Source organism: Cupressus sempervirens, chromosome 10, assembly GCF_028749045.1.
Source record: "Cupressus sempervirens isolate cs-2001-9-10 chromosome 10, ASM2874904v1, whole genome shotgun sequence".
NCBI lineage: Eukaryota > Viridiplantae > Streptophyta > Pinopsida > Cupressales > Cupressaceae > Cupressus > Cupressus sempervirens.
In genome coordinates, this window is record NC_143127.1 from 797,460,445 (window position 1) to 797,485,491 (window position 25,047).

A 25,047-nucleotide genomic window follows, 5' to 3' on the forward strand; every position below is an offset into this window, starting at 1 on the left:
ATGTCATAGGGAAAAAAATTAGTTCTTAATTTTTTAAAACTCATTTAAAATATTTAATTGTACTATAAATTTAACTTACATTAGTAAAAAAAATAAATTTAGACAATAAATTGTAATTGTAAAAAAATAAATAAAAACATAATATAACTTCCCTATAAGTTTATATTATTTGAGCTTGAGATGGTAGACATTTAGCATTTTTCAAATAAGGAAAAAAAATTGGTCAAAAAGAAATATATTAAAATATACTAAACTATAGTGTATTCTCTAGTGAAGTGGAAGAAATAATAAAAGATTGGATGATAAGATGATTCTTCTTTAAGAGACAAGATATGAAACTTAATGCGAATGTTATCAAACTAAGTATAAGGGAACTATCATGGAAGATACAAATGATGAAAGAGAACATAAGTGAATTGAAGAACTAAAATTCAAGAAAAATTCAAAGTAGATTGAAAACTATGATATGGTCTATGGATGGAAGGAAAAATGAAAAGAAATTAAAAAATAAGAAGATTAGTTTTACAAAGATGATAATTAATTAAATGGGTAGTTTGGAAGGTTTTCCTATATCTTCATTTGTAGATATCTTATTTTTATATATGGATGCTATAAACTTGGCTATATAATGACAACGCCATAATATATCTAATGAACATGCTAGTTCACATGAAAAAAAAAAATAACAAGATGTTCAAACCATGTAATACTCTTGGAGAGTATATTATTTTACATTTGTTAGATACAAAGGTTTTCTCCAGTCAAAACCAAGGTGATTGATCTTGGTGGTCCTATGAATTGAAATAATAAATATGACATCTAGAAAGAATTAACCATGTCCTAATATACACCAATAAAAGCATGCCACATGATACATGATGATCATGAAAATCCTCTAAGTAGGCTAGTATGAGTCAAAATATTTATTAAATATGAAAAAGATAAATCAAAATATGAAATGGCTGATTAATGATCCAAGGTAATTAATAAAATTTCAAAAATTAATAGTAAATTGGAATACAAATATTACTGTTGGTTTTGGTGTTGTCTTGATTAAAGGAGGCAAGAAAAAGTGTCCTAAACTTGGAGAACAACATGAAAGGAGAACTTATCTTCTCTGGGCCATTGCAACCAAGTAGTGAAAAATACCACCACTTACACAAACTGTTAGAGATCCTCAACATAACAAAACTTAATAAAAAATAAAAGAAAGTACTGCCAAAAGTAGGGTCTATTGTATCAAACAAATCCTTGTTGTTAAATACACAAACTAGCTGAGTTTTAAAGTACAAAATATCAAAATGATCCAGTTAAAACATAACTTCATTTAAACTATGTCCTAAAATTACAAGGAGGAGCAGAAAAAAACACCTAAAACTAAGGAGAAAAAATACAACCAAAAGAAAAAAAAGAAAGAAAGCCCAAGGCTGAAAAGGCTAGGCCTTTATTATGTTCTTTCAGTCCTCGACCAAGTACTTAAGATCTTCAGTTCAGTTGTGAACATCCTCCACACTTTTCATTTCTACCCAAACATTGTTCTTCTACATGCAATCTTTTTTGAGTTTTCTATGACCCATGACCATACCAAAGATAGCTTTACACATAATCTCTCTTTGAATCCTACAAATAGTAGATATTTCCACCCACATTTCAATACTGATAATGAAATTGTAAAACGTTTTGTTCAAAGACACCACATTTTCATTGAGGGCCTTAAGTTGGTCTTCCAGGTCCTTTTTTCATATTTCCAACCATGTTTTACTCTTTAGTAGTGGTCATCTCTTGGGCTTTAGTTTCAGTTTTAGAAGCAATATCAACATTTGGGGCTTCGGTATTAGGTCATATAACATCCTCAATGTGGGCTTCTTGAGACTCTTGTTCAACCTTCTCTGAATCTTCAACATCTATCTCAGCCTCATATTCCTCCACCATAGCACTATTTTCATATTTTTTAGGAGTTTCTTCAACTTCTATATCATAAGTGTTCTCATTTTTTTTCTAGGTCTCCTCTTTTCTCTCTTCTTTGTAGTTCTTACCTTTTTTACTATTAATTTTCGTCGACCTCCTTTACACAAAGCTTGATTAAATATGGTGGTCATGAGCCTTTAGTCTCTGACATCCCCTTTAGAACCTTCATAATCCTAGTTGTCCACCTCAATAACATCTTTGGGCAGTTTTTTTTTCTTAGGGGTTCCCTCAGGACTAGAGTTAATGGCATCTTTACATTTAGCTGAAGTTTCTAGTAGAAGGGATTCTTGAAGGGATTTTATTTTACTCTTGGGATTTTTCATTTTTTTCTTAGGGTTTCTTGAAAACCCAAGTTCGCCTAGAGGGGAAAATTGATCATAATAAATTTAAATTTCCTCAATGACAATAGAACTTTAGGGGTATTCTAGGGGTTTTGTATAGCACTCTTTACTAGTGAAACACCTACCAAACTCAGGATGTTGGCAGAACACATGGTGGTAAAGAAAAAAAACTAAACCCTAGGGTATAGGTAGATTATCCCTATTTTTAATATAATTATCCAGTAAAGAAAACAAAAAGAAAGGGATGTTTATCTTTTCATTATGCCTTAACATATTGAGGTGTGAAAAGTGGTAATCATGATAAATGGTATGCCGCCCTTCCAGAGTAAACTAGTACATAACCCAAAGACATAAATGATAAAGGGACGAGGAAGAGAAGCACACTCATAATCATTACTCAACTTAATCCAGACCACCTCTTCAATTCCTTCAAAAAAAGTTGTACTTGAATTTTCTGTAATCTTTCGTTCCTTTCCTTTCTATCTTCTCTCCTTTGCAAACTAGACTAGTCACCTCACCAATAAGCTAGGTGGTCACCACAAACTTTACTCTTTTGATGGTAACCTCTCATGTGTACCAAAATTTTTTAAACTTAGCATATGGCATAATATTATGTTATTTCATCACCAGAATGTAGCTTCTAAGCTTTTCCCTAACAAAGTAGTTCCAAATTTCTTCATACTGCAACATATCATTATAACTTCTAGGTTCAAATCATTTTGGAGGATCCCCCCATTATATACACCCTTTAAAAATATTTGGATTCATCAATATTAAACTTGAATGTTCCTTGACTCACAATGTCTTTCTGCATTTTAAAGTCCCTCCTCTGAACTTTTAAAGAAAAAAACTACCAGGAATAAGGATAGCAAAGAGATGAAGAGAAAAATGAGAGTTGATAAAAATAATAACTTCCCAAGTGTAAATAAGAAGCAAAGTACTTCTCGTAGAAGCTACACCATATCTCAAGAAAACCTCAATTTTAAAAAAGTATCTTTTAGACTATTGAAATGACAACAATCATTAAAAAATATTACTCTATAATCCCCATTCGTTAACTAGTGGTTGTACTTACGATGTTTCACCATGATTTCCTTGGCTTTGGAAGTATTATCAATAATATGTATCATAGTCTACCTTCTTTTAATAATGTGACCATAAAGTTTTAGGATTAAAATACAATGGATATCTCCGCTATAATTGGCCTTGTATGCTTTATAGAATTTTTTATTTAATAAATAATAATTGTCAACAACTTTATCTCTCCACTCTTTCTTAATCCTTATTTTATATGTTTGGATCTATTGAGAATCAGTTTTTGGTTACACATTTTGATGATGAACCGAATTGAGTATTGTTTCCATTCATGTATTGTATACAACAAAGAGGACTTCTACTTTGTAATATACACACATATGAAGGTGATATATGTGATGTATGATATATAATCTCCATAGAATTATTTTTTTAGATTATGTTAGTGACAATTTGAATTGTTGTGTTAAACACAAAAATCCTATATGTGCATTAGTGGTGGATGCCACATGGTTCACTTTTTGAATAAATATTTTTGTATTATTTTGTACTCCCACTGATAAGCCATCCAAGTAGCGAGCCTTAAGAGATTGTCCCACCTTTGCATTATTTCAAATAGCTACCTAATGCTTGAGAGATAACCCTCTCGATGTAGTTTCTCCCATCTTGGGTTTCCATGGAAAAAATAGGCTTTAATGTGTTATTTAATTTTAGCTTATATCTCTATGTGTAAAATATAAATTTTTAAAGTAGTTATTGGTCCAGACATAGGTAATTATACGAAGAAGATGGGTGAATCAACATATTCTACGTAACTTCAAATTCTTTTACCGTTCCTTCCCATACATTGGTCCATATTTAATGATACCTATAACTCAACCAGTTAAACTATAGAAAAAACACTTAAGAAAAATGTAGCATCACATACCACAAGTATTATTTCATAGAAACCTAGCAAGGGTAAAAACTATACTATGTGAGATGACCCCCACAACATTTTCACTCTCTTAAAGTGTGCCTGCATAAGAGCTTATATCTATGAGAAGATTACAAGGACACTGTCAAGAGTCACCCAGTTAAGGGATTTAGTTAAGACTTGTGAGAGTCTTGCCCAATTAGGATAATCTTGGTTACAAGAATTTGGATCACAAACTAATGTGTCACCCTATTAGAGTATTCAATTACAATGAACTTGTCAAAGTTTTCCCTCAATGAGACTTATTGTTGTAGTGATTATATAGAAAATAATAGATATTTTGATCTAGAGAAAGTTATGTCTTTTTGATTTAGCTTGATATAGATTACTTGGATACACTCAAACCTATTTGTACCTTTCTCTGATCTCCCTTGGCTTTGAACATTGGACACAATTTATATGTCCTTGGCTCTGATAGCTTTAGCACGCTCCTTCCCTATGTTGATTGGAACATTGGCTCTCTTTAAACACACTTTCTTCTCACGCACTGTTATTGACTCTTTCTTTTCCACTTTCACCTTGTGATATCATATTTAGCTTTAATTTTTTGCTTCGTTCTTTTGTATTTTTCAATATAAGTTTGTTTTGAAATAAAAGTCATTTATACCATATTTAAGCACTCAGTTGTAAATCCTAGTCCGAGCATTGAAATTCAAAATCTCTAGCCTATGCCTACCTTGTACACCCTATCACTATCTTGCACCACTCTTGTGAGATGTACCTTATACGAACGTAAGTCACACATGTTCGATGACTTGCATGGTTTGCACTACTGGAAAGAATTCAAATTTGAATTATTTCGTATGTCCTCAATATGAAAAAGAAAACCATCACCGATACATGTAATATCATGTCCAATATAAATAATTCATGATGTGATAGTCACGAGTATCTTTTCTCTTCACATCCATGCTGCTTATGTGGCTCATGATTTCTCCATGATGGTTTGTCATACCAACATTTCTATTTGCTTGACAATTACCTTTTAGTCCATATTGCCAAACACACCATGTTGCTCCATAAATATATTTTTCTCTCTTTTAAATACCTTGTTTGAATTTTTTCTCTTATTTTCAATTCTATAAATTAGTATTCATATTATTGATATAAATCTCAAGGCATTTTGTTAAAATTAAGAAAACAATGTATATCATATTTCTAAGTGTTAGGGATGAATGTGTTATTTTTATTCTTTATTGAGCTTATAATTTCTAGCTTGGTAAGATTATACCCCTATATTTCTTGAAATCTCACAGTTACATTATTTTTGGACCTTATTGAAAATTTTTAGTATTTTAGACTTCTTGCATCCTAGGTATTTTACCATGGCTTTAGTCAATCTTGCACTCTTCTTGTGGTCTTTACATTTGGCACTAGAGTTTTAATATTTTATGTAATCATGCATTTCGAATCTTTAAGACTAATCCATGAGCCATTATTAGTCTCGACTTCCTCTTTTTCATTCTTTCTCTCCTTTAGCATTTTCCTGATTTATAAATTCAATTTTCCTTAATGTATCTTAATAATGGGCTTTTAGTATTTTTCGTCACCCTACTTCTCATTTTCCTTCCTCCTTGTCAAACAAATGCTTAAATAGGATTACTCATACCATTTTAACCAAAAGGCATTAAGTATGTGTGAAAATAAATCAATAATCCTTATAAGTCATCCACCTTATTTCCTTGTTTTTTTTTTCCCCTTCTAACATTAGTTGCACCAAATTAATGACCTCCAATTCATTTCTCTAGCCATAGAATTTAAAATTTCTATATTTTCCTTTACTAGAAAGGAAAGTTTGCACTATATATCCCTAGTTCCCAATTCCTATCCTTTATCTTGTTCCCACGCTATTTAGTTGTGTCATATTTTACATCACAGTGATTATGCATTTTTTCCATTAATATAGGGTATAATTTCCCTAATCCTCACTCCTCTTTGCACAATTTTCATTAAAAGGTGTAATATTGTTTAAATAAACTTCCAAAAAATAAAGTCAACATGCACTAAGATTAGGCCCTAGTTTTGAATAGCTTAGTACAACCTAGAGTTTTATATACTTTACCAACCGATTGAGTGGAAATAACCATATTGTTTCCACAAAGGTTTAAACTCCTATTGCAGCATTGTGATTATTACCTTGTGCCTACACTAATCTAATTCACTCATGAGTTTGAGCTTTAATCTATCTAAACAGGATTGAATCCCCCTAATTTTTACCTCACTGGTTCAAATCTTTAGGTCAAAAGTATCTCATGTGTGACCAAGTGTTTTTTTGTGCTAGAGTTAGTCATCACTCTAATAAGTTCAAAAGTTAATTTTTGCAAGAAAAAAGGCTGGACTATTTATATGAGAGTATGTTTGGTTTCAAACTATTGTTAAGTAACAGTGATCTTACTTCTATTAATTATTGTGTTTCAATATTGATGGCGGAATAGAAGTTATATAGATTGGAAATTTTAAATCTATGATAATAGGAAAACTCATAAGGAATAGTTTATTTTGAATTTGATGACTAGTATAACAAGAATTATTAGAGAATTATTTTAGGGTTCGAGCTACATTATTGAGATTAGGCAAATGGATGTCCGAGAACATAATAGACAAGGAGAAGAAATGGTGGTAATAATGACACGTTGAGAAGAAAACCTCTAAAGTTTCAAAACCATGTAAACATATTAAACTTACAACAAGCAACCATTATAGCTAAAAACTTAAAAGTATTTTAATAGTAGATGTTGAAAAATGCAGAGTGCATACAAGGAGCATAGTAGAGACGAATTCAATTATATTTTTCTACGAGAAAATTTTTCTTCCGTTTTCTTCTATTTTTATTCAACGACAAGTGAATAGAAAATCAACGTAACATAAAGGCAAATACAACAAAAATTATGACCTATTTGAACACACATTTTTGAATTGTAATAGCTTGAATTTAAATAGATAATATCATGTCTTAATTTAATTGTTATATTAATTAACTATTTATTTTTAATTTTTAGATATACTATATACATGTTCAATCAATTAGCTATTTGATATTTTCACAATCCTTCATCAAATTCAAGATTAATATATCTGTATTATCAAAATTAATATTTAAAAGAAGCACAATCAAATTATTTTAAAAATAATAATATTACGATTATTAATATAGGCAAGTCATAAACTTGAGCATATTAATAAATGCAACCTAAACTCGTGTTTCAATTTGAGCTTTATAGACATGAAAAAAATGTTAATAGAAAGGGCAAGAAATTGAGTCTTAAATGAAGCGTAAAGAATAATATCCTTGCCCACAGCGAAGTCCTAGTAATGTTACCAAATAATTACGACTCTACATCTTGAAAACTGTCTCCTGACTTGATATTTAGGTGGTAATGGAAAAACTATTCTGTGAACCGTGAACGGTAGCCCACTGGTGTGGATGGTAGACTATTTCAAACAGGACAAATTTCAGCCTACATATCCAATTCGCAGGCTTCCTGGAAAACCGTAATATGTGACTTTGTAATTCAGCAATGCGGTTTAATTTGCATAGAAATGTAATTGTGAGAGCCTCATACGACTAGAGGGGAATTGCTTTGAAGACAGAGAGTAGAGGCTTGGATTAAGGTGAGAGGATTGTATTTTTGACCAGTCGTGACCAAATGGATGTGAGCCCGCTAACTTGAAAATGGACATTAAAAAAGAACGAGTAGCAGTTGGTAGACCAACACAGATTTTGGTACCGAGATTTAATGACAATGGAGAAGAAGATTCATGTGTTGATCAATGTGCTTATGTTTTGCTTGGATGTCACCCTAGACCAAAGAGCCATGCCTTATCTAGAAGACCCAAAAGGCTGAAGAGTACATGCGAAGCAAAAGAAGTCAAGGAAATGAAGACAGACAGTTGCTAACGATGAATCCCTTACAGATATGAAGCATTGTGGACCGACCCAGCAGAAGCGAAAAGACCTCACAGCTTATTTAATCCTTCTACCTATATATAGAGAGATAGAGAGATACTCTCACATGTCGGGTCCGAAACAATTTGCCAAGTAGTCATTCAGCGAGTTGAGGCTGAGATTGTTGTACGATTCTCGCAATGCAGGCTTCTAAATGCCGGCTCCTAGTGTTGCCACTTTTGGCATTGTGGTTCACTAGTGTTCAATTTGTATCAGCAAAACATGCCGTGATTACACGACGCTACAAATTCAACGTGGGTTACATATGTTTCTACGGAATGAGTTGAATGCAGGATTATTGTTTAGGTTTCACTTTTAAAGTTGTATCTTTGTGATCAGGTTCAAATATTCCTGACAAGGAATGTCATGATTGATTTAGTTGTTCTAAACATGTACAGATTCAAATGGCGAATGTGACCCGCCTTTGCACTACGAAAGCCCTCTTGACTGTGAACGGGCAATATCCGGGGCCTGCAATAGTTGCTCGAGAAGGGGATCGCGTGGTTGTGAATGTAACAAATAATGTTCAAAACAATGTTAGCATACATTGGTATCTCTTCTGCTCCCTTATTCACTTGATAAAAGTAGTGTTATATGCTGATGTATTACTTAGTTATAAGAGGGTGCACCTTATGAAATGCTCAGGCATGGAGTTCGGCAGCTTAGATCAGGGTGGGCGGATGGTCCTGCTTATGTCACTCAGTGCCCAATTCAAACCGGGCAAAGTTATGTGTACAAATTTATGATCAAAAGGCAGAGAGGAACACTGTGGTGGCATGCCCACATCTCGTGGTTGCGAGCAAGCTTACATGGGCCCATTATCCTTTACCCCAAAAGGAATGCTTCTTACCCATTCCCTCGCCCGCACCAGGAAGTGCCTATTGTTTTTGGTATGTTTGCTTAAGACAATAAATGTGTTGCCACTATACACTATTACTGCTAAATTTAATATGAAAATGGAAATACTTGCGAATTGCAGGCGAGTGGTGGAATGCAGACACTGAGACTGTTATCAATCAAGCAATGCAAAGTGGAGCGCAAGCTAATGTGTCAGATGCGTATACCATTAACGGACTCCCTGGGCTTATGTATAACTGCTCCGCCAACGGTGAGGGTGGGCAATTACAAACGCTAATGTTCATTTGTATAAATATTGTATATAATTGTAACAAATGCTTAATTCATGTGTAATGCAGATACATTCAAGCTCAAAGTGGTCCCTGGGAAAACATACCTGCTCCGTCTAGTTAATGCTGCGCTCAATAATGACTTGTTCTTTGGAATCGCCAACCACACATTGACTGTGGTAGAAGCTGACGCTGTGTATGTGAAGCCTTTCCAAACCAATGTTGTTCTGATCACTCCTGGTCAGACTACCAACGTCCTCTTGACAGCTATGTCTCAGCCACAGAATGCCACGTTCCTCATGTTTGCCCGCCCTTTCGCTACGGGTAGTGCAGCTTTTGATAACTCGACCAGCGCTGGAGTTTTGGAGTATGTTTCCAATGCTAATACCTCCTCTCTTCCCATGATGAAACCAACGCTTCCAGCCCCCAACGATACCTCCTTTGCTGCTAATTTCAGCCAAAAGATGAGAAGTTTGGGCAATCCGAAATTCCCCGCAGCAGCTGTTCCTCTGAAGGTGGATAGACAGTTCCTATTCACAGTGGGGTTTGGGCTAAATCCGTGTCCCCAAGGACAGACATGCCAAGGTCCTAATAACACCAAATTTGCAGCCACTATTAACAACATATCCTTCGTTCTGCCCACCACCGCCCTTCTTCAAGCACACTACTATGGTCAGTCTAACGGAGTCTATAACACCACTTTCCCTGACAACCCGCCATTTCCTTTCAACTACACGGGCACGCCTCCTAACAACACGCGGACCCTGAACGACACGAGAGTGGAAGTGCTTCCTTTCAACACCAGTGTAGAGCTTGTATTGCAGGACACCAGCATTGTGACCTTCGAGAGCCATCCTCTGCATCTGCACGGCTTCAACTTCTTCATAGTGGGTCAGGGTACGGGAAACTACAATGCCAGCACCGACCCGTCCAACTTTAATCTGGTCGATCCTCCAGAGAGAAACACGGTTGGAGTTCCCAGTGGAGGTTGGGTGGCTCTCAGATTCCTTGCCGATAATCCAGGTACTACTGCTATCCTTACGTAGGCTTAGCTTCGATTTTTCTCATTTACTTCTTGGTCACATTGCTCAACCCAATTGCATTGCAGGAGTGTGGTTCATGCATTGTCATCTCGAGCTGCATACCAGTTGGGGGTTGAAGATGGCATGGGTTGTTCAAAATGGAAACGGTGGCAGATCTCAATCCCTTCTTCCTCCGCCCAAAGATCTTCCCTCCTGTTGATGTCTTCAGCGTCACCGCGCAGCGCGTGCTTACTTTCACTGCTACCAATTTTGTGCCAGTTCAACATAGAGTCCGAAGAAGAATGAGAAAATGTGTGTCTCGACTTCTCTAGAGGGAATAAGAGGGCGTGTGCCTAGACGTGACACCTCTAGCGTGCACCTCGATGATGATGTTAAGCTTTTGAATGATACTGATCTTGGCCTAAATAATTATTTGTTTACTTGGAACTACAAGAGATGTGGAGGGGATGAAATTTATTGGAGATTAGATGGAATCTTTATTCACGCATGTTGGATAGGGGATCAATGGAATACCAGTTCAAAAGTATCGGATTGGAGAGGTTCCAAAATATTCTTGATCTCTTCAAAAGTCTCTAACTCTAAAAACTCCTAGGTTAAAGTTTCAACATTAATGGATGTGGCACTTTTCTCCTCAGATCTTGGTCTCTAATTCATGTTTCAAAGGGAAACCTTCACATAGTACGACTATGCAATCTTTTTTCAAGAAATAAAGATTTCTTAATCAAATACTCAAAAGTTGGAACATCCAATGTTTTGGGAATGTTCAAATCAAGCAAATGACAAACATAAGCTCGTTGGATTATATTACTCGCTTCATCTTAGATTAGAGACTTACTTTGGAGTTGAGACAAAAGGTGGTCAAGGCAATAAAATATCTTATCCACCACCTGCCTAAATAAACGAACTTATTTTTATAGAGGTTCAATTATGACTTTGATAATAAACTTGACGTTCAAGCTATATTGGTGATCAAGAATACATGTACATCAATGAGGTACCAAATGTAGTGCACATGAACCTTTATATACTTGACTTCCTAAACTTTAAATTGGGTTACATAAAATTTAAATGGAACTATGGTTGTTATAAAATGAGAAAAGGTCACATAAATTGAACTATGGTTATTATAAAATGAAAAGAAGTCCTATAAATTGGATACCAAACTTACTGAGAATATTTTAAGGCTAAATGTTCACACCCACTACATTCACATCCACCAATGTTTGACATTAGTGAAGATAACGTAATCTTGTATGTTTTCTTCTCAATGAAATATTTTTTTTGTGTGTATAAAGTGACATTGTAATCTAAGGAACAAACTTCCTAGCATGAATTAATGTATCTAACCAACTCAATAACAATACCTACTAAGTAATAATATATAGCATCACTGTGTTTTCTATAGAGAATATGAAGAATCTGTGGAGAATTGATTAAGCCTTGGTATAGTGATATACAAACGTGTAAAAGAAATTCACAACTATTAAAAAAACCTTCACAATTAAATTAGTTGATATTATAGAGGATGAGACAATATGGAAGTTTTGAACAAAGAACGTCATTATCGCTTGTCGTGAAAAGTGCCAATTATTATCACTCTTGACCATAAGGAATCAAAGGCTAGAGACAAACCTCAATCAACAGAAGATGATTGTGTTGATGTAGGCCCGTAAAACATGCTAATTTAGAAAGCCTTATATATTGATGAAATATTGAGCTCGTATTTTTAAATATTTCATTTTATCAAAATTTAAAAGTTAAAAAAGATGAAGTTCAATGTGGTTTTAGAACAAAGAGGAGGAGGTATAAATTTTATTCTTAGTAGCTCCAATTCAAGAGTATGTCAAAATAAACTTTCAAAAAAATAAATTTGAAGATTTAATAAATCCCACATCAAGTGTTATTAGTGTAATAACTGTGATATTTATCAAAACATCTATTAATATCAAAGGAGATTTGGATTATTTGGGTGAGAACTATTTAGATTAATAAGATAATAATGTAATAATTTTATTCATAGCAAGAGGAAACATAGCATGATCTTTTAAGCATCATAGAAAAATCTAAGGAAAATCCTTGACAGTTAAAAATAATTCAACCAACCAATTAGAACCTTGCAGCCCACTCCGTCAATCTAGGAGATAACATTTGATCCCAGGGCAAGTTCAACCACATACCATGACATAACATGGGAAATCCTCACAAGAAGTGACATTGGAGAAATACAAGGGTAATAACGGAAACACAAAAAGAGAAACATGTACTAACATCTCATACTAGAGGAAAGTATTAAAAAGAAATAAGAAAATTCCTAGGATACAAATGGAAGGGTGTCATGACATGGTTCCTAGCTAGTGGAACATTGTAGCCTCTCTAGACTTGGTGCCTAGGAGGACAACAGGTGGAAAAAATTACCTCATTGAACCAAGGTATCACACTACCAGATCAACATGCTATGAATTGCTAGACCTTCTGAATAAGCACCCCAGACCCCACCCTATACTACAATAGGGAGCACAACCCCTTGACCCCGTCTTGGGGGTGCTGCCTCTAAACCCTTGTAGAAAGAATCCTGGGGGAAACCACATCGAATAAACCTTTGAGTCTAATTAGGCTCCACATCACAATATAAAGTGCCCCAAACCCATAGAACCACATATTATAGAATAGTAGCACTACATTGGGCAATGGCAACTAAGCATCATGTTAGTGCATCAGAAACCAGAAAAGTATCCCATACCTACAGTAAAATTTATTAAGAAAAACAAAGAGCATAAGCACTCAAACTAAACTATGACCCTTCACAATTTAAACAGATAATAAACTATTCAAGGATATCATAGGGCTGGGTACAAGAAGTTGAGTCTCACTTTTGGGCAAAAAGTGGAAGTGTTTTTACTATTTTGAAAATTTCCTATAACTTGATCTCCAAATTTGAGGCCCATTATGATTGAATCTTGGAGAACTCCACTAATAGAAAAAATAGTGCTCAGAGTGCAGTTTTCAAAAATGTATTTATTTGGAATACACACATGGTATAAATAACATTTTGGTAGGCATGTTGAAAAACCACTATTCCAAAATGTTTGATTCGCGGTCATACCACATGTGTATAACCACCCTTTTTCACAGCAAAAGAATGATTTTTTGTGATTCCTTTTTGGAAAAGCTACCTAAAACACCAAATTTTGATGAGAATATGGTTCCTTAATTGTTTTATCGAATATATATTTTTTAAATTATTAATTTTTATTCGACGATAAGGTGGATTTTGAAAACCTATAGTGTGCAACCACCATAATTTGATAAAAGATTCTCCTTTTTCTAATTTTGTTGTTTCTTTATATTGACTTGTACATTCTATGAAGTTTGACGAAATATAATTGATTTTTCAAAAAACACAAAATTAAAAATCTTATTAACATTTTAGTTAACCATACTATTTGAATTCTAGGTATCAATTTGGCTTAATAAATATTGTAAAAATACTAAACTAAATCCTATAACTATACAATTTATATTTTTAGAATCCATACAAAGACTACTATAATGAGTATTTCTTTAATCAAAAAAATTATTTTAAAAGTCCACCAAAAATTTGTCGCAAGGTAGAAATTCCATGTTCATTTACCTTAGCCAATATGTTTCTGGCACAAGCATAGGCTTGGTCCTACCAAGCCTATCCCAAGACAAAGCTAGATGCAACCCATGGCTTCTAAAATTCAAATTTTAAGAAATGGGTACAAGTTTCAAATCGATTACCCATTTCTAAAAGTGGGCAAAAATGAGATTTTAGGCGACAAACAATAATATTTTGATTTTTTAAAGAAATGGGTACGCATTTTGAAACATGTAACTATTTCAAAAATAATGGGTGTTCAATTTGAAAACAAATGTGTACCCATTTGTTAAATTTAGGATTGGGCATCCGGGCCTAAAGTGAGTACCCATGTTTTAATAAATAAAGTACTCATTTCTAGCTACAATTTTTTTTTCCTCCAAGACTTCCACGGTTTTAGTACTTCTTGCATTTACCCATAGATCTAAGCTTACTTAACAACTTGCTTAAATATTAATGAGGCCAAAACTTAGGAATCATAATGTTTAGCTAGCAAAAGACATTTATGTAGTAGTTACTTTGAATCTTTGTTAGAAGATTCCAACCCTGCTAGGAGTTTTGCTAACATTATTAGGAGTTGAAAGGAAGACAAAACAATGCATTGTCCTAATTGCTCTAGAATTGGTATCAAGATAGATGAAACCACTGTGTAAATTACCTGAAATAATTATTTAGGATAATAGATTCAATAGATTAACAAACCAAACCGTAACATTTTTTCCAATAGAGTTCCTTTGAAGTCTACACTGATCCTCAACCTCAGACACTTCTTTGATCTTGATAAATTTGAATTCAAGCTCACACAAAAGCTAAAAAAAAATTGCAGATAATAATTGATAATAATAAAAGTGTCCTTCCTTTATAAAAGTCTGAATAACTAATCGATTCATCCTAAGGGATTCTCTAATATAAAATGAATAATATAGGACCATCATAAGATATTAAAATTAGGTTTCGTATGTTAACAATGTAATTTACAGAAAATCATTTGCTTCCGAGGAATAATTTGTGCATTATCTTTCACAATTATCATAGAATGAAAAATAACTTCCACCATATTGAACATACCTTTACCAAGATATCCATAACCAAAATGCATCCCTGCTAAATATTGTTGGAATTCTTTAGAATAACTGAGAGGTGGGTGAATCAATTACCCAAGGTCCAAATTTCCAAATAAAACTTTTCAATGCTTAGCAGATTCATATCCATAAAACCATAACATGGGTGTATCCATTAGATCGTCAATACCTTAACTGAGTTGGTCATTGTCATAGGTCAAAATAAATTTTCAAAAATGTAAATATGAAATACCACAAACTCATTGACATAGTTTGACACTGGGATTTTATGTGGAAACCCAATTTGGGAAAACCACCAGTAACATGCTACTCGATTTCACTCTTCTAAAGTGATGCCGTGCTAAAGGCCAACCCTATTAAAGGTTATAATATACACTATTAAATGTGACCTGAATAAAGGATTTCAATCACCCTATTAGGACTAGGCCTTGTTAGAGGATTCTAGAATATTTCGTACTTATTATCCAAATGCTTTACATAATTCAAGAAATTAAATTAGTCTGCTTGGATTCATCAAATCTTTGATATAACACTTTATTTTGTCACTCAGTATCTACACTGTTCACTCAAAAATAATAGTCTTCTGATGCTCGAGCAAGACTAGGTTTCTCGACACCAACTACATCTTCTCAGCTTGGTCACTACTATTATTTCCATGATGCTCGACACTTACTAAATTTTACACATGCTCAACATATAATATACTAACTTTCTACAACTTGGTCACTACTATTATATCCATGATACTCAACACCTACTAAATTTTATAGATGCTCAACATATAATATAATAACTTTCTGCTTGGCCTGAACTAAAATTTGCTTGGCTTACACTATTTTCCTAGCCAAGCTCGATAGAAGCTTTTGATGAAAACACTTCTTCTTTGCTTAGCTAAAGTAACCCTTTCCTTTAGCCCTGTGTAGATCAAAAATATATTAAATCATCAATATCTTACTTAATTTTAGTGCTCCTTTTATACACTTAATAACTCAACATTTCTCTAGGTTCTCTTGTTATCTCCTCTTTTCAAATCCTCTTCATCAATGAAAGAAATGGTAGCATTCAGACCATAAAGAAATTGTCTTCACCAAAAAGTAGTAGGTTTGACATCATTGACAAAAATAATGATTTTTCCATGATAGATTCTACATTTCAAACAATCTCTTTCCAAAAATCTCACTCTTTGGTATTGATGGCAAACCAATACAAAAACGATTTTTTATTTTCATCCACAAAGAGTATTTCATAGAAAATGGACAGATCAATGCAAGAACATAATCATGAAACATTATGGAGAAGATGCATAATAAGACACTATGAACCATAAAACCATCTGACCACATGAACTTGAAGCTGCAAGAGGAAACATAGCTTGATCTTTTAAGGACCATAGAAAAATCCTTGATGGATGAAAATAATTCAACAAACCAATTAGAACCTTGAAGCCCATTCCATCAATCTAGGAGATAACATTTAACCCCATGGCAAGTTCAACCACATACAGTGAAATAACATAGGAAACCCTGACAAGAAGCGACATTGGAAAAATGCAAGGGTAACAATGATAATACAGAAAGAGAAACATGTAAAAACATCTCATACTAGAGGACAATATTAAAAAGAAATAAGAAAATTCCTAAGATACAAATGGAAGGGTGTCATGACATGGTTCCTAGCTAGTGCAACATTGTAGCCTCTCTAGACATGGTGTCTAGGGGGACAACAGGTGGAAAATATTACCTCATTGAACCAAGGTATCACACCACTAGATCAACATGCTATGAATTGCTAAACCTTTTGAATAATCACCCCAGGCCCCACCCTGTACTGCGATAGGGAGCACAACCCCTTGGCCCCATCTTGGGGGTGCTACCCCTAAATGCTTGTAGAAATAATCTGGGGGGAAACCACATTGAATAAACCTTTGAGTCTAATTAGCCTCGACATCTCAATATAAAGGGCCCCAAACTCATAGAACCACATATTATAGAATAGTAGCACTACATTGGGCATTGACAACTAAGGATCATGTTAGTGCATCATAAGCTAGAAAAGTATCCCGTAGCTAGAGTAAAATTTAATAAAATAACAAAGAGAATAACACTTAAACCAAACTATCACCCTTCGCAGTATAAATAGATAATATACTATTAAATGATATCATAGGAGCGGGTAAAAGAAGTTGAGTCTCACTTTTCAGCAAAAAGTGGAAGCGTTTTTACTATTTTTAAAATTTCCTATAACTTAATCTCCAAATTTGAGGCACATTATGATTGAATCTTGATAAACTCTACTAACATAAAATATAGTGCTCAGAGTATAGTTTTCAAAAATGAATTTATTTTGAATACCAACATGGTATAAATTACATTTTGGTGGGCATGCTGAAAACCATCTTTTCCGAATTATGGACACATCAATGCAAGAACATAATCATGAAACATTATGGAGAAGATACATAATACGACACTATGAACCATAAAACCATCTGACCACATGAACTTGAAGCTGCAAGAGGAAACATAGCATGTTCTTTTAAGGATCATAGAAAAATCCTTGATGGATAAAAATAATTCAACAAACCAATTAGAACCTTGAAGCCCATTCCATCAATCTAGGAGATAATATTTAACCCCATGGCAACTTCAACCACATACAATGAAATAACACAGGAAACCCTCACAAGAAGTGACATTGGAAAAATACAAGGGTAACAACGATAATACAAAAAGAGAAACATGTAAAAACATCTCATACTAGAGGAAAATATTAAAAAGAAATAAGAAAATTCCTAAGATACAAATGGAAGGGTGTCAGGACATGGTTCCTAGCTAGTGCAACATTGTAGCCTCTCTAGAATTGGTGCTCAGGGGGACAACAGGTGGAAAAAATTACCTCATTGAACCAAGGTATCACACCACTAGATCAACATGCTATGAATTGCTAGACCTTTTGAATAGGCACCCCAGGCCCCACCCTGTACTGCGATAGGGAGCACAACCCCTTGACCCCATCTTGGGGGTGCTACCCCTAAACGCTTGTAGAAATAATCTGGGGGGAAACCACATCGAATAAACCTTTGAGTCTAATTAGCCTTGACATCTCAATAAAAAGGGCCCAAAACCCATAGAACCACATATTATAGAATAGTAGCACTACATTAGGCAATGACAATTGAGGATCATGTTAGAGTATCATAAACCAAAAAAGTATCCCATACCTAGAGTAAAATTTAATAAAATAACAAAGAGAATAGCACTTAAACTAAACTATGACACTTTGATATATAAATAGATAATAATTTATATTAAACGATATCAGAGGAATGGGTAAAAGAAGTTGAGTCTCACTTTTGGACAAAAAGTGGAAGTGTTTTTACTATTTTTAAAATTTCCTATAACTTAATCTCCAAATTTGAGGCACATTATGATTGAATCTTGATAAACTCCACTAACAGAAAATATAGTGCTCAGAGTATAGTTTTCAAAAATAAATTTATTTTGAATACCAACATGGTATAAATTACATTTTGGTGGGCATGTTGAAAAACAACTTTTCCGAAAAACATATTCAAGATCATACCGCATGTGTATAACCACCCTTTCTACAGCAAAAAAATGATTTTTGTGATTCTATTTGGGAAAAGGTACCTAACACACCAAATTTTGATGAGATTGTGTTTCCTTAATTTTTTTTATTATCAAATATATTTTTTTTAAATTATAAATTTGTATTCGACCATAAAGTGGATTTTGAAAACCTCTAGTGTGCAATCACCATAATTTGATAAAACATTCTCCTTTTTCTAATTTTCTTGTTTTTTTATATTGACTTGTACATTCTATGTAGTTTGAAAACATATAAAATATTTTTCAAAAAAAAAATTTAAAATCTTATTGACATTTTAGTTAACCATTCTATTTGAATTCTAGGTGTCAATTTGGCTTGATAAATATTGTAAAAATAATAAGCTAAATCCTATAACTATACAATTTATATTTTTAGAATCTAGAGAAAGACTATTATGATGAGTATTTCTTTAATCAAAAAAATTATTTGAAAAATCCACCAAAAATTTGTCGCAAGGTAGAAATTCCATGTTCATGTACCTTAGCCAATTTGTTTCTGGCACACACATAGGCTTGGTCCTACCAAGCCTATCCCAAGACAAAACTGAATGCAACCCATGGCTTGAGAAATTCAAATTTTAATAAATGGTTACAAGTTTAAAATCAATTACCCATTTCTAAAAGTGGTGAATAGTGAGATTTTAGGTGACCAAAATTAATATTTTAACTTTTTTAGAAATGGGTACCCATTTTGAAACATGAACCCATTTTGAAAACAAATGTGTACCCATTTTTTGAATTTAGGATTGGGCATCTATACCTAAAGTGAGTACCCATTTTTTAATAAACAAGTACTCATTTTTAGCTACAAAATTTTTTCCTCCAAGACTTCCACAGTTTGAGTACTTAACTTCTTGCATTTATCCATAGATCTAAGCCTACTTAACAACTTGCTTAAATATTAATGAGGCCAAAAATTAGGAATCATAATGTTTAGCCAGCAAAAGACATTTATGTAGTAGTTACCAAACATAAAAATATTTAAGTTTAGAGTATCCTTAACAACATAAAACCTCTAAAACTAGAGGTAACCAAAAATAAATAAAATCCAAATAACAATTTATAACTATCAAGGCTTCTTCATAACATTCTATTCCTTTTCTATTTGATAGAGCTCATTCTAATAATCAGTGGTATCTCCCACTTCTTGTTCCTTTTTCTTGTTTTCCTTGCTTTCTTTCCTTTCCTTTTTCATCTTGCTCTTTCTAGTGATGACACCAAGAAAATTTTTCTCGAGAATGTTGTGTTGAATTCAGTAGAGGGTCTAAGATCATATTAATGCACAATTTAATTTAATCTAGCTCCTCTAAATTGTTATTGAGATTGCCCTAATTTTTGACCTCATCCTTGGTGGAGTTAATCTAATATGGGGTGACCACTCCCAAATCCACCACAATATGTACCTCCTATTCTTCCATATATGTTTATTCCTTCTTGTCATCATAGATATCCTCCACATATTCTACATAGTCTTCATATTTAGAATCCATATCCTTACTTTTATCAAATATCCTAGTTTTGGGTTCTCATAATTTTTTTTCTTTCTTCTACAATTTTCATGTCTTTTCTATTTTCCCCCTCATATTTAATCATTTCTTCTACTGTATGCATTTAGACATTTTTTTTGCTGAGATTGATTCTTAGTTCTCCCTTAATACACTAGTGATATCTTGTTTGATAGCCTCTTTCTCAAACCCATGTTTCTCTACGTCTACTGTTTCTCTATGAATTTGGATGCATTTATGGGTAGGGCCTTGGCTAATTTTCTGAGGAAAAATCTTTCTTTTGGACAAGGTTTCATCCACAAGGGTCTCCTCAAGGGAAAGATCTTTAGGGTTTTCATTGTTAGGGCTTGAAGGTTCCACACACCTACCCTTTTGAGAAAAGTAGTTAGGTTCTACTTTGCTAACATTTTGAGTTGTGGGTTTATCCTTCAAGGGAGAACAGTTGATTTCTTTGATTTTATCAAAGGAACTGGAACCAAAATCCAATTTCCTAGAGGTCATACGTCTAACAAAGGCAGGGCATGGGAGAAAATATGATGATAAAGTACTCAAATCAACCCTTGGTGGAGTGGGAGATTATCTGCACTAGAAATACGACTTCTTAAGGAAGACAATAGAAAGAAAAATGCATTTATCTTTTCCCTATTACACAAGATATTTAGCAAAGGAAAATGGTAAGAATGGTAAGGATTGAAAATCCCTCCATAGGTAAAATATTTTAATACATGTCGATAGACAATAGAAAAGGGGGGACGAAAATTGAATCTGTTATACCCATTTTTGGACTTGATAATTTATACGTTATCCTTTTTGTTGAAGATTTTTTTCCTATAAAGTTTGTATCTCAACTAGATCTTATGTTCTAAATAGGATTGTTCTCACTTTAGGCCAATAGCTTTAGGAATTAATTATGGGGTAACCATAAATTGGATGCTACCAATCATGATTGTGCCCTAGTGCCAGGAATTCACAAATCCCAAAGATTATTTTTTATTTAAACCTCTGATGGCATAAATGTAGAAACTTAGGCCACCATTTTTTTAATAATCGCATATTTCTAGGTTCTACCGCAATTTACGATTATTAAAATTCAGCATTATTAAAACTTCTCTAAGAAATGGATGTTCTTGTGTTGAATGAAATTATATATATCTATGCTAGCTTCATTCATACATTTGGCTCTATTTAAGGAAATTATCCTTTTCATTAAAAATTTCACTTTCCTTCTCTCTTACACATATCAAATGTCTCAAAAATCTCATCATTAATGCAATACTATAAAATTATGGCCTCTTTAGAGGAAATAATAGATATCCAAACTTAGAAGTATGGTTTTCTTTTTGGATACACATTCTACATTTATAAGAAGCCATAATGTCATTCAACAAAATATTTTCAGTCCCTTTAGAATCATCTTTCCCTCATTCTTTTTAAAATTGCATCTCTTATAATTAATCGAAGGCAAATTTTTTTCCTAACGCCATATATAACTTAAATACTTTCATAATATTTCATAGAAAAAGATAAGAGATCAACCCGCCTTTTGTCATGCTTGAGGTAAAAGATCTAAATATTTTTATTAATAGAAATGATTTGAAGTTTCTTAGGGCAGTCCATAAATATAACATATCTTAATTTAGCGTAACCAAGGCACCAATTTGTTTCAAAATGTGCAGCTTGATTACCTTCCCTTAGTGTGTATCTAATCTTAACCTTCCTTAACATTGAAAGCCTTATTTGGAAGTCTTATTTGGAAGTCCTCCATAACAGTTCAATTTTTCCAAGTGTTATTCATGTCAACAAGGAGGACATTAGCAATGAGCTTAGATTCAAACTCCATTATGACTTTATTGAAGTGCCACTCTCCTAAAGGATCTTAATTTCTTGCCACAGTCATTTCCTCACCATAAATTTTAGAGTTCACTACTATGTCTCTTATAATTACTTGAATCATTTCCCCTTCTTCTTTTTTCACAAGATGTCCTATTGTTGAAAGATTTCCCCTTTTTTGAATCATTTACTTGCACTTGCGTCCTCGTTCTCATGGTGCTTTACATCTTAATCATATGCCTTTTCTATTTATTTCATCTCTCCTCTGAAATTGATGTTCTAAATGCCATTGTTCTTTTTAGACAAAACATTTCCATTGCTTATCATATTTCCTTGATTCCTGACATCTATGTTGTATCTTATTCAACATATTTTTTTCCTATGGGTAATTTGATTCAATTTCCCTACCCTTTTTAATGAATTCCTCCAAAAAAAAACTAAGGTATTTCATTGAAATTTTAGTGGAGATTATTAGTCCTTCTATGAATGTCTAGGTGACCCTTTTCTACAAAATATGAGGAATTATAATTGATAATGATAGGAACTTACGAGAAAATTCTTCCATAGTCCCTATTTTCTTTAGGTGGATCAACTCTTTGAAATACCATTTATGTAAGAATTTGGTATAGCTCTGATACCATGTAAGAATTTGCATTACAAAAAAATGACACCAAGATCAAGAAGCCAGAGAACTTAGCACAATATGGACCAGCAATGTATGATCATTGTAATGCCCCACCAAGGGATCCAAAAGAATTAACCTAAACTTTTAGTTCTAATTTAGGTGTAATTATATTTATTTAAATTAATAATTATTATTTAAGAGCTTTCCAGGTCCTTTTTCATATTTTAAACCATGTTTTACTCTTTAGTAGTGGTCATCTCTTGGGCTTTAGTTTCAGTTTTAGTAGCAATGTCAACATTTGGGGCTTTGGTATTAGGTCATATAACATCCTCAATGTGGGCTTCTTGAGACTCTTGTTCAACCTTCTCTGAATCTTCACCATCTACCTCAGCCTCATACTCCTCCACCATAGCACTATTTTCATATCTTTTAGGAGTTTCTTCAACTTCTATATCATAAGTGTCCTCATTTGTTCCTAGGTCTCCTCTTTTCTCTCTTCTTTGTAGTTCTTACCTTTTTTACTATTAATTTTCGTCGACCTCCTTTCCCCAAAGCTTGATTAAATATGGTGGCCATGAGCCTTTAGTCTTTGACATCCCCTTTAGAACCTTCATAATCCTAGTTGTCCACCTCAATAACATCTTTGGGCACTTTTTTTTTCTTAGGGGTTCCCTCAGGACTAGACTTAGTGGCATCTTTACATTTAGGTAAAGTTTCTAGCAGAAGGGATTCTTGAAGGGATTTTATTTTACTCTTGGGATTTTTCATTTTTTTCTTAGGGTTTCCTAAAAAACAAAGTTCATCTAGAGGGGAAAATTGATCATAGTAAATTTCAATTTCCTCAATGACAATAGAACTTCAGGGGTATTCTAGGGGTTCTGTATAGCACTCTTTACTAGTGAAACACCTACCAAACTCAGGATTTTGGCAGAACACATGGTGGTAAAGAGAAAAAATTAAACCCTGGGGTATAGGTAGATTATCCCTATTTTTAATATAATTATCCAGTAAAGAAAACAAAAAGAAAGGGATGTTTATCTTTTCATTATGCCTTAACATATTGAGGTGTGAAAAGTGGTAATCATGATAAATGGTATGCCACCCTTCCAGAGTAAACTAGTACATAACCCAAAGACATAAATGATAAAGGGACAAGGAAGAGAAGCACACTCATACTCATTACTCAACTTAATCCAGACCACCTCCTCAATTCCTTCAAAAAATTTGTACTTGAATTTTCTGTAATCTTTCGTTCCTTTCCTTTCTATCTTCTCTCCTTCGCAAACTAGACTAGTCACCTCACCAATAAGCTAGGTGGTCACCACAAACTTTACTCTTTCGATGGTAACCTCTCATGTGTACCAAAATTTTTTAAACTTAGCATATGGCATAATATTATGTTATTTCATCACCTGAATGTAGCTTCTAAGCTTTTCCCTAACAAAGTACTTCCAAATTTCTTCATACTGCAGCATATCATTATAACTTCTAGGTTCAAATCATTTTGGAGGATCCCCCCATTATATACACCCTTTTAAAAGATTTGGATTCATCGATATTAAACTTGAATGTTCCTTGACTCACAATGTCTTTCTGCATTTTAAAGTCCCTCCTCTGAACTTTTAAAGAAAAAAACTACCAGGAATAAGGATAGCAAAGAGATGAAGAGAAAAATGAGAGTTGATAAAAATAATAACTTCCCAAGTGTAAATAAGAAGCAAAGTACTTCTCGTAGAAGCTACACCATATCTCAAGAAAACCTCAATTTTAAAAATAGTATCTTTTAGACTATTGAAATGACAACAATCATTAGAAAATATTACTCTATAATCCCCATTCGTTAACTAGTGGTTGTACTTACGATGTTTCACCATGATTTCCTTGGCTTTGGAAGTATTATCAATAATATGTATCATAGTCTACCTTCTTTTAATAATGTGACCATAAAGTTTTAGGATTAAAATACAATGGATATCTCCGCTATAATTGGCCTTGTATGCTTTATAGAATTTTTTATTTAATAAATAATAATTGTCAATAGCTTTATCTCTCCACTCTTTCTTAATCCTTCTCATAGTTTTCCTCTTTCATGAGAATATAAAAGAAACACAGAGGACAATCATTATTTTTTCCTCCTTAATACCGCTAATTATGGAAAAAGATTCCTCCTTTCCGTAAAATAACTTTTTAGATATACACTTTTCTTTGACCATTCATCACTATGGTTTTTTACTTCTCCGGACATTCAGAGTCTGAAACATGTTTCTAATTTTGTAAATTAAAAATGCCAATTCGCCATGAAATCCATGGCTTCATTTCAT

At 33.4% G+C, this 25,047-nt stretch overlaps 1 protein-coding gene across 1 annotated transcript; it reads left to right on the top strand.

Moving 5' to 3' along the window:
* The first annotated feature begins 8,333 nt into the window (after positions 1-8,333).
* On the top strand, positions 8,334-11,070 carry LOC149536319 (laccase-4-like). Its single transcript, XM_089807732.1, has 6 exons — positions 8,334-8,520; positions 8,665-8,816; positions 8,912-9,156; positions 9,246-9,374; positions 9,463-10,416; positions 10,502-11,070. Exons 1-6 carry the CDS (start codon positions 8,407-8,409, stop codon positions 10,633-10,635), a joined length of 1,728 nt encoding a protein of 575 aa, XP_089663858.1. The 5' UTR covers positions 8,334-8,406; the 3' UTR covers positions 10,636-11,070.
* Positions 11,071-25,047: the final 13,977 nt, after the last annotated feature.

What these genes read in the sequence shown, in the direction of transcription:
- LOC149536319 (XM_089807732.1), top strand. Translation starts at nt 8,407, where the DNA reads ATGCAGGCTTCTAAATGCCGGCTCCTAGTGTTGCCACTTTTGGCATTG. An exon ending in CACGACGCTACAAATTCAAC is followed by an intron (nt 8,521 to 8,664) that starts GTGGGTTACATA and finishes AAACATGTACAG; the next exon opens with ATTCAAATGGCGAATGTGAC. An exon ending in GGAAGTGCCTATTGTTTTTG is followed by an intron (nt 9,157 to 9,245) that starts GTATGTTTGCTT and finishes TGCGAATTGCAG; the next exon opens with GCGAGTGGTGGAATGCAGAC.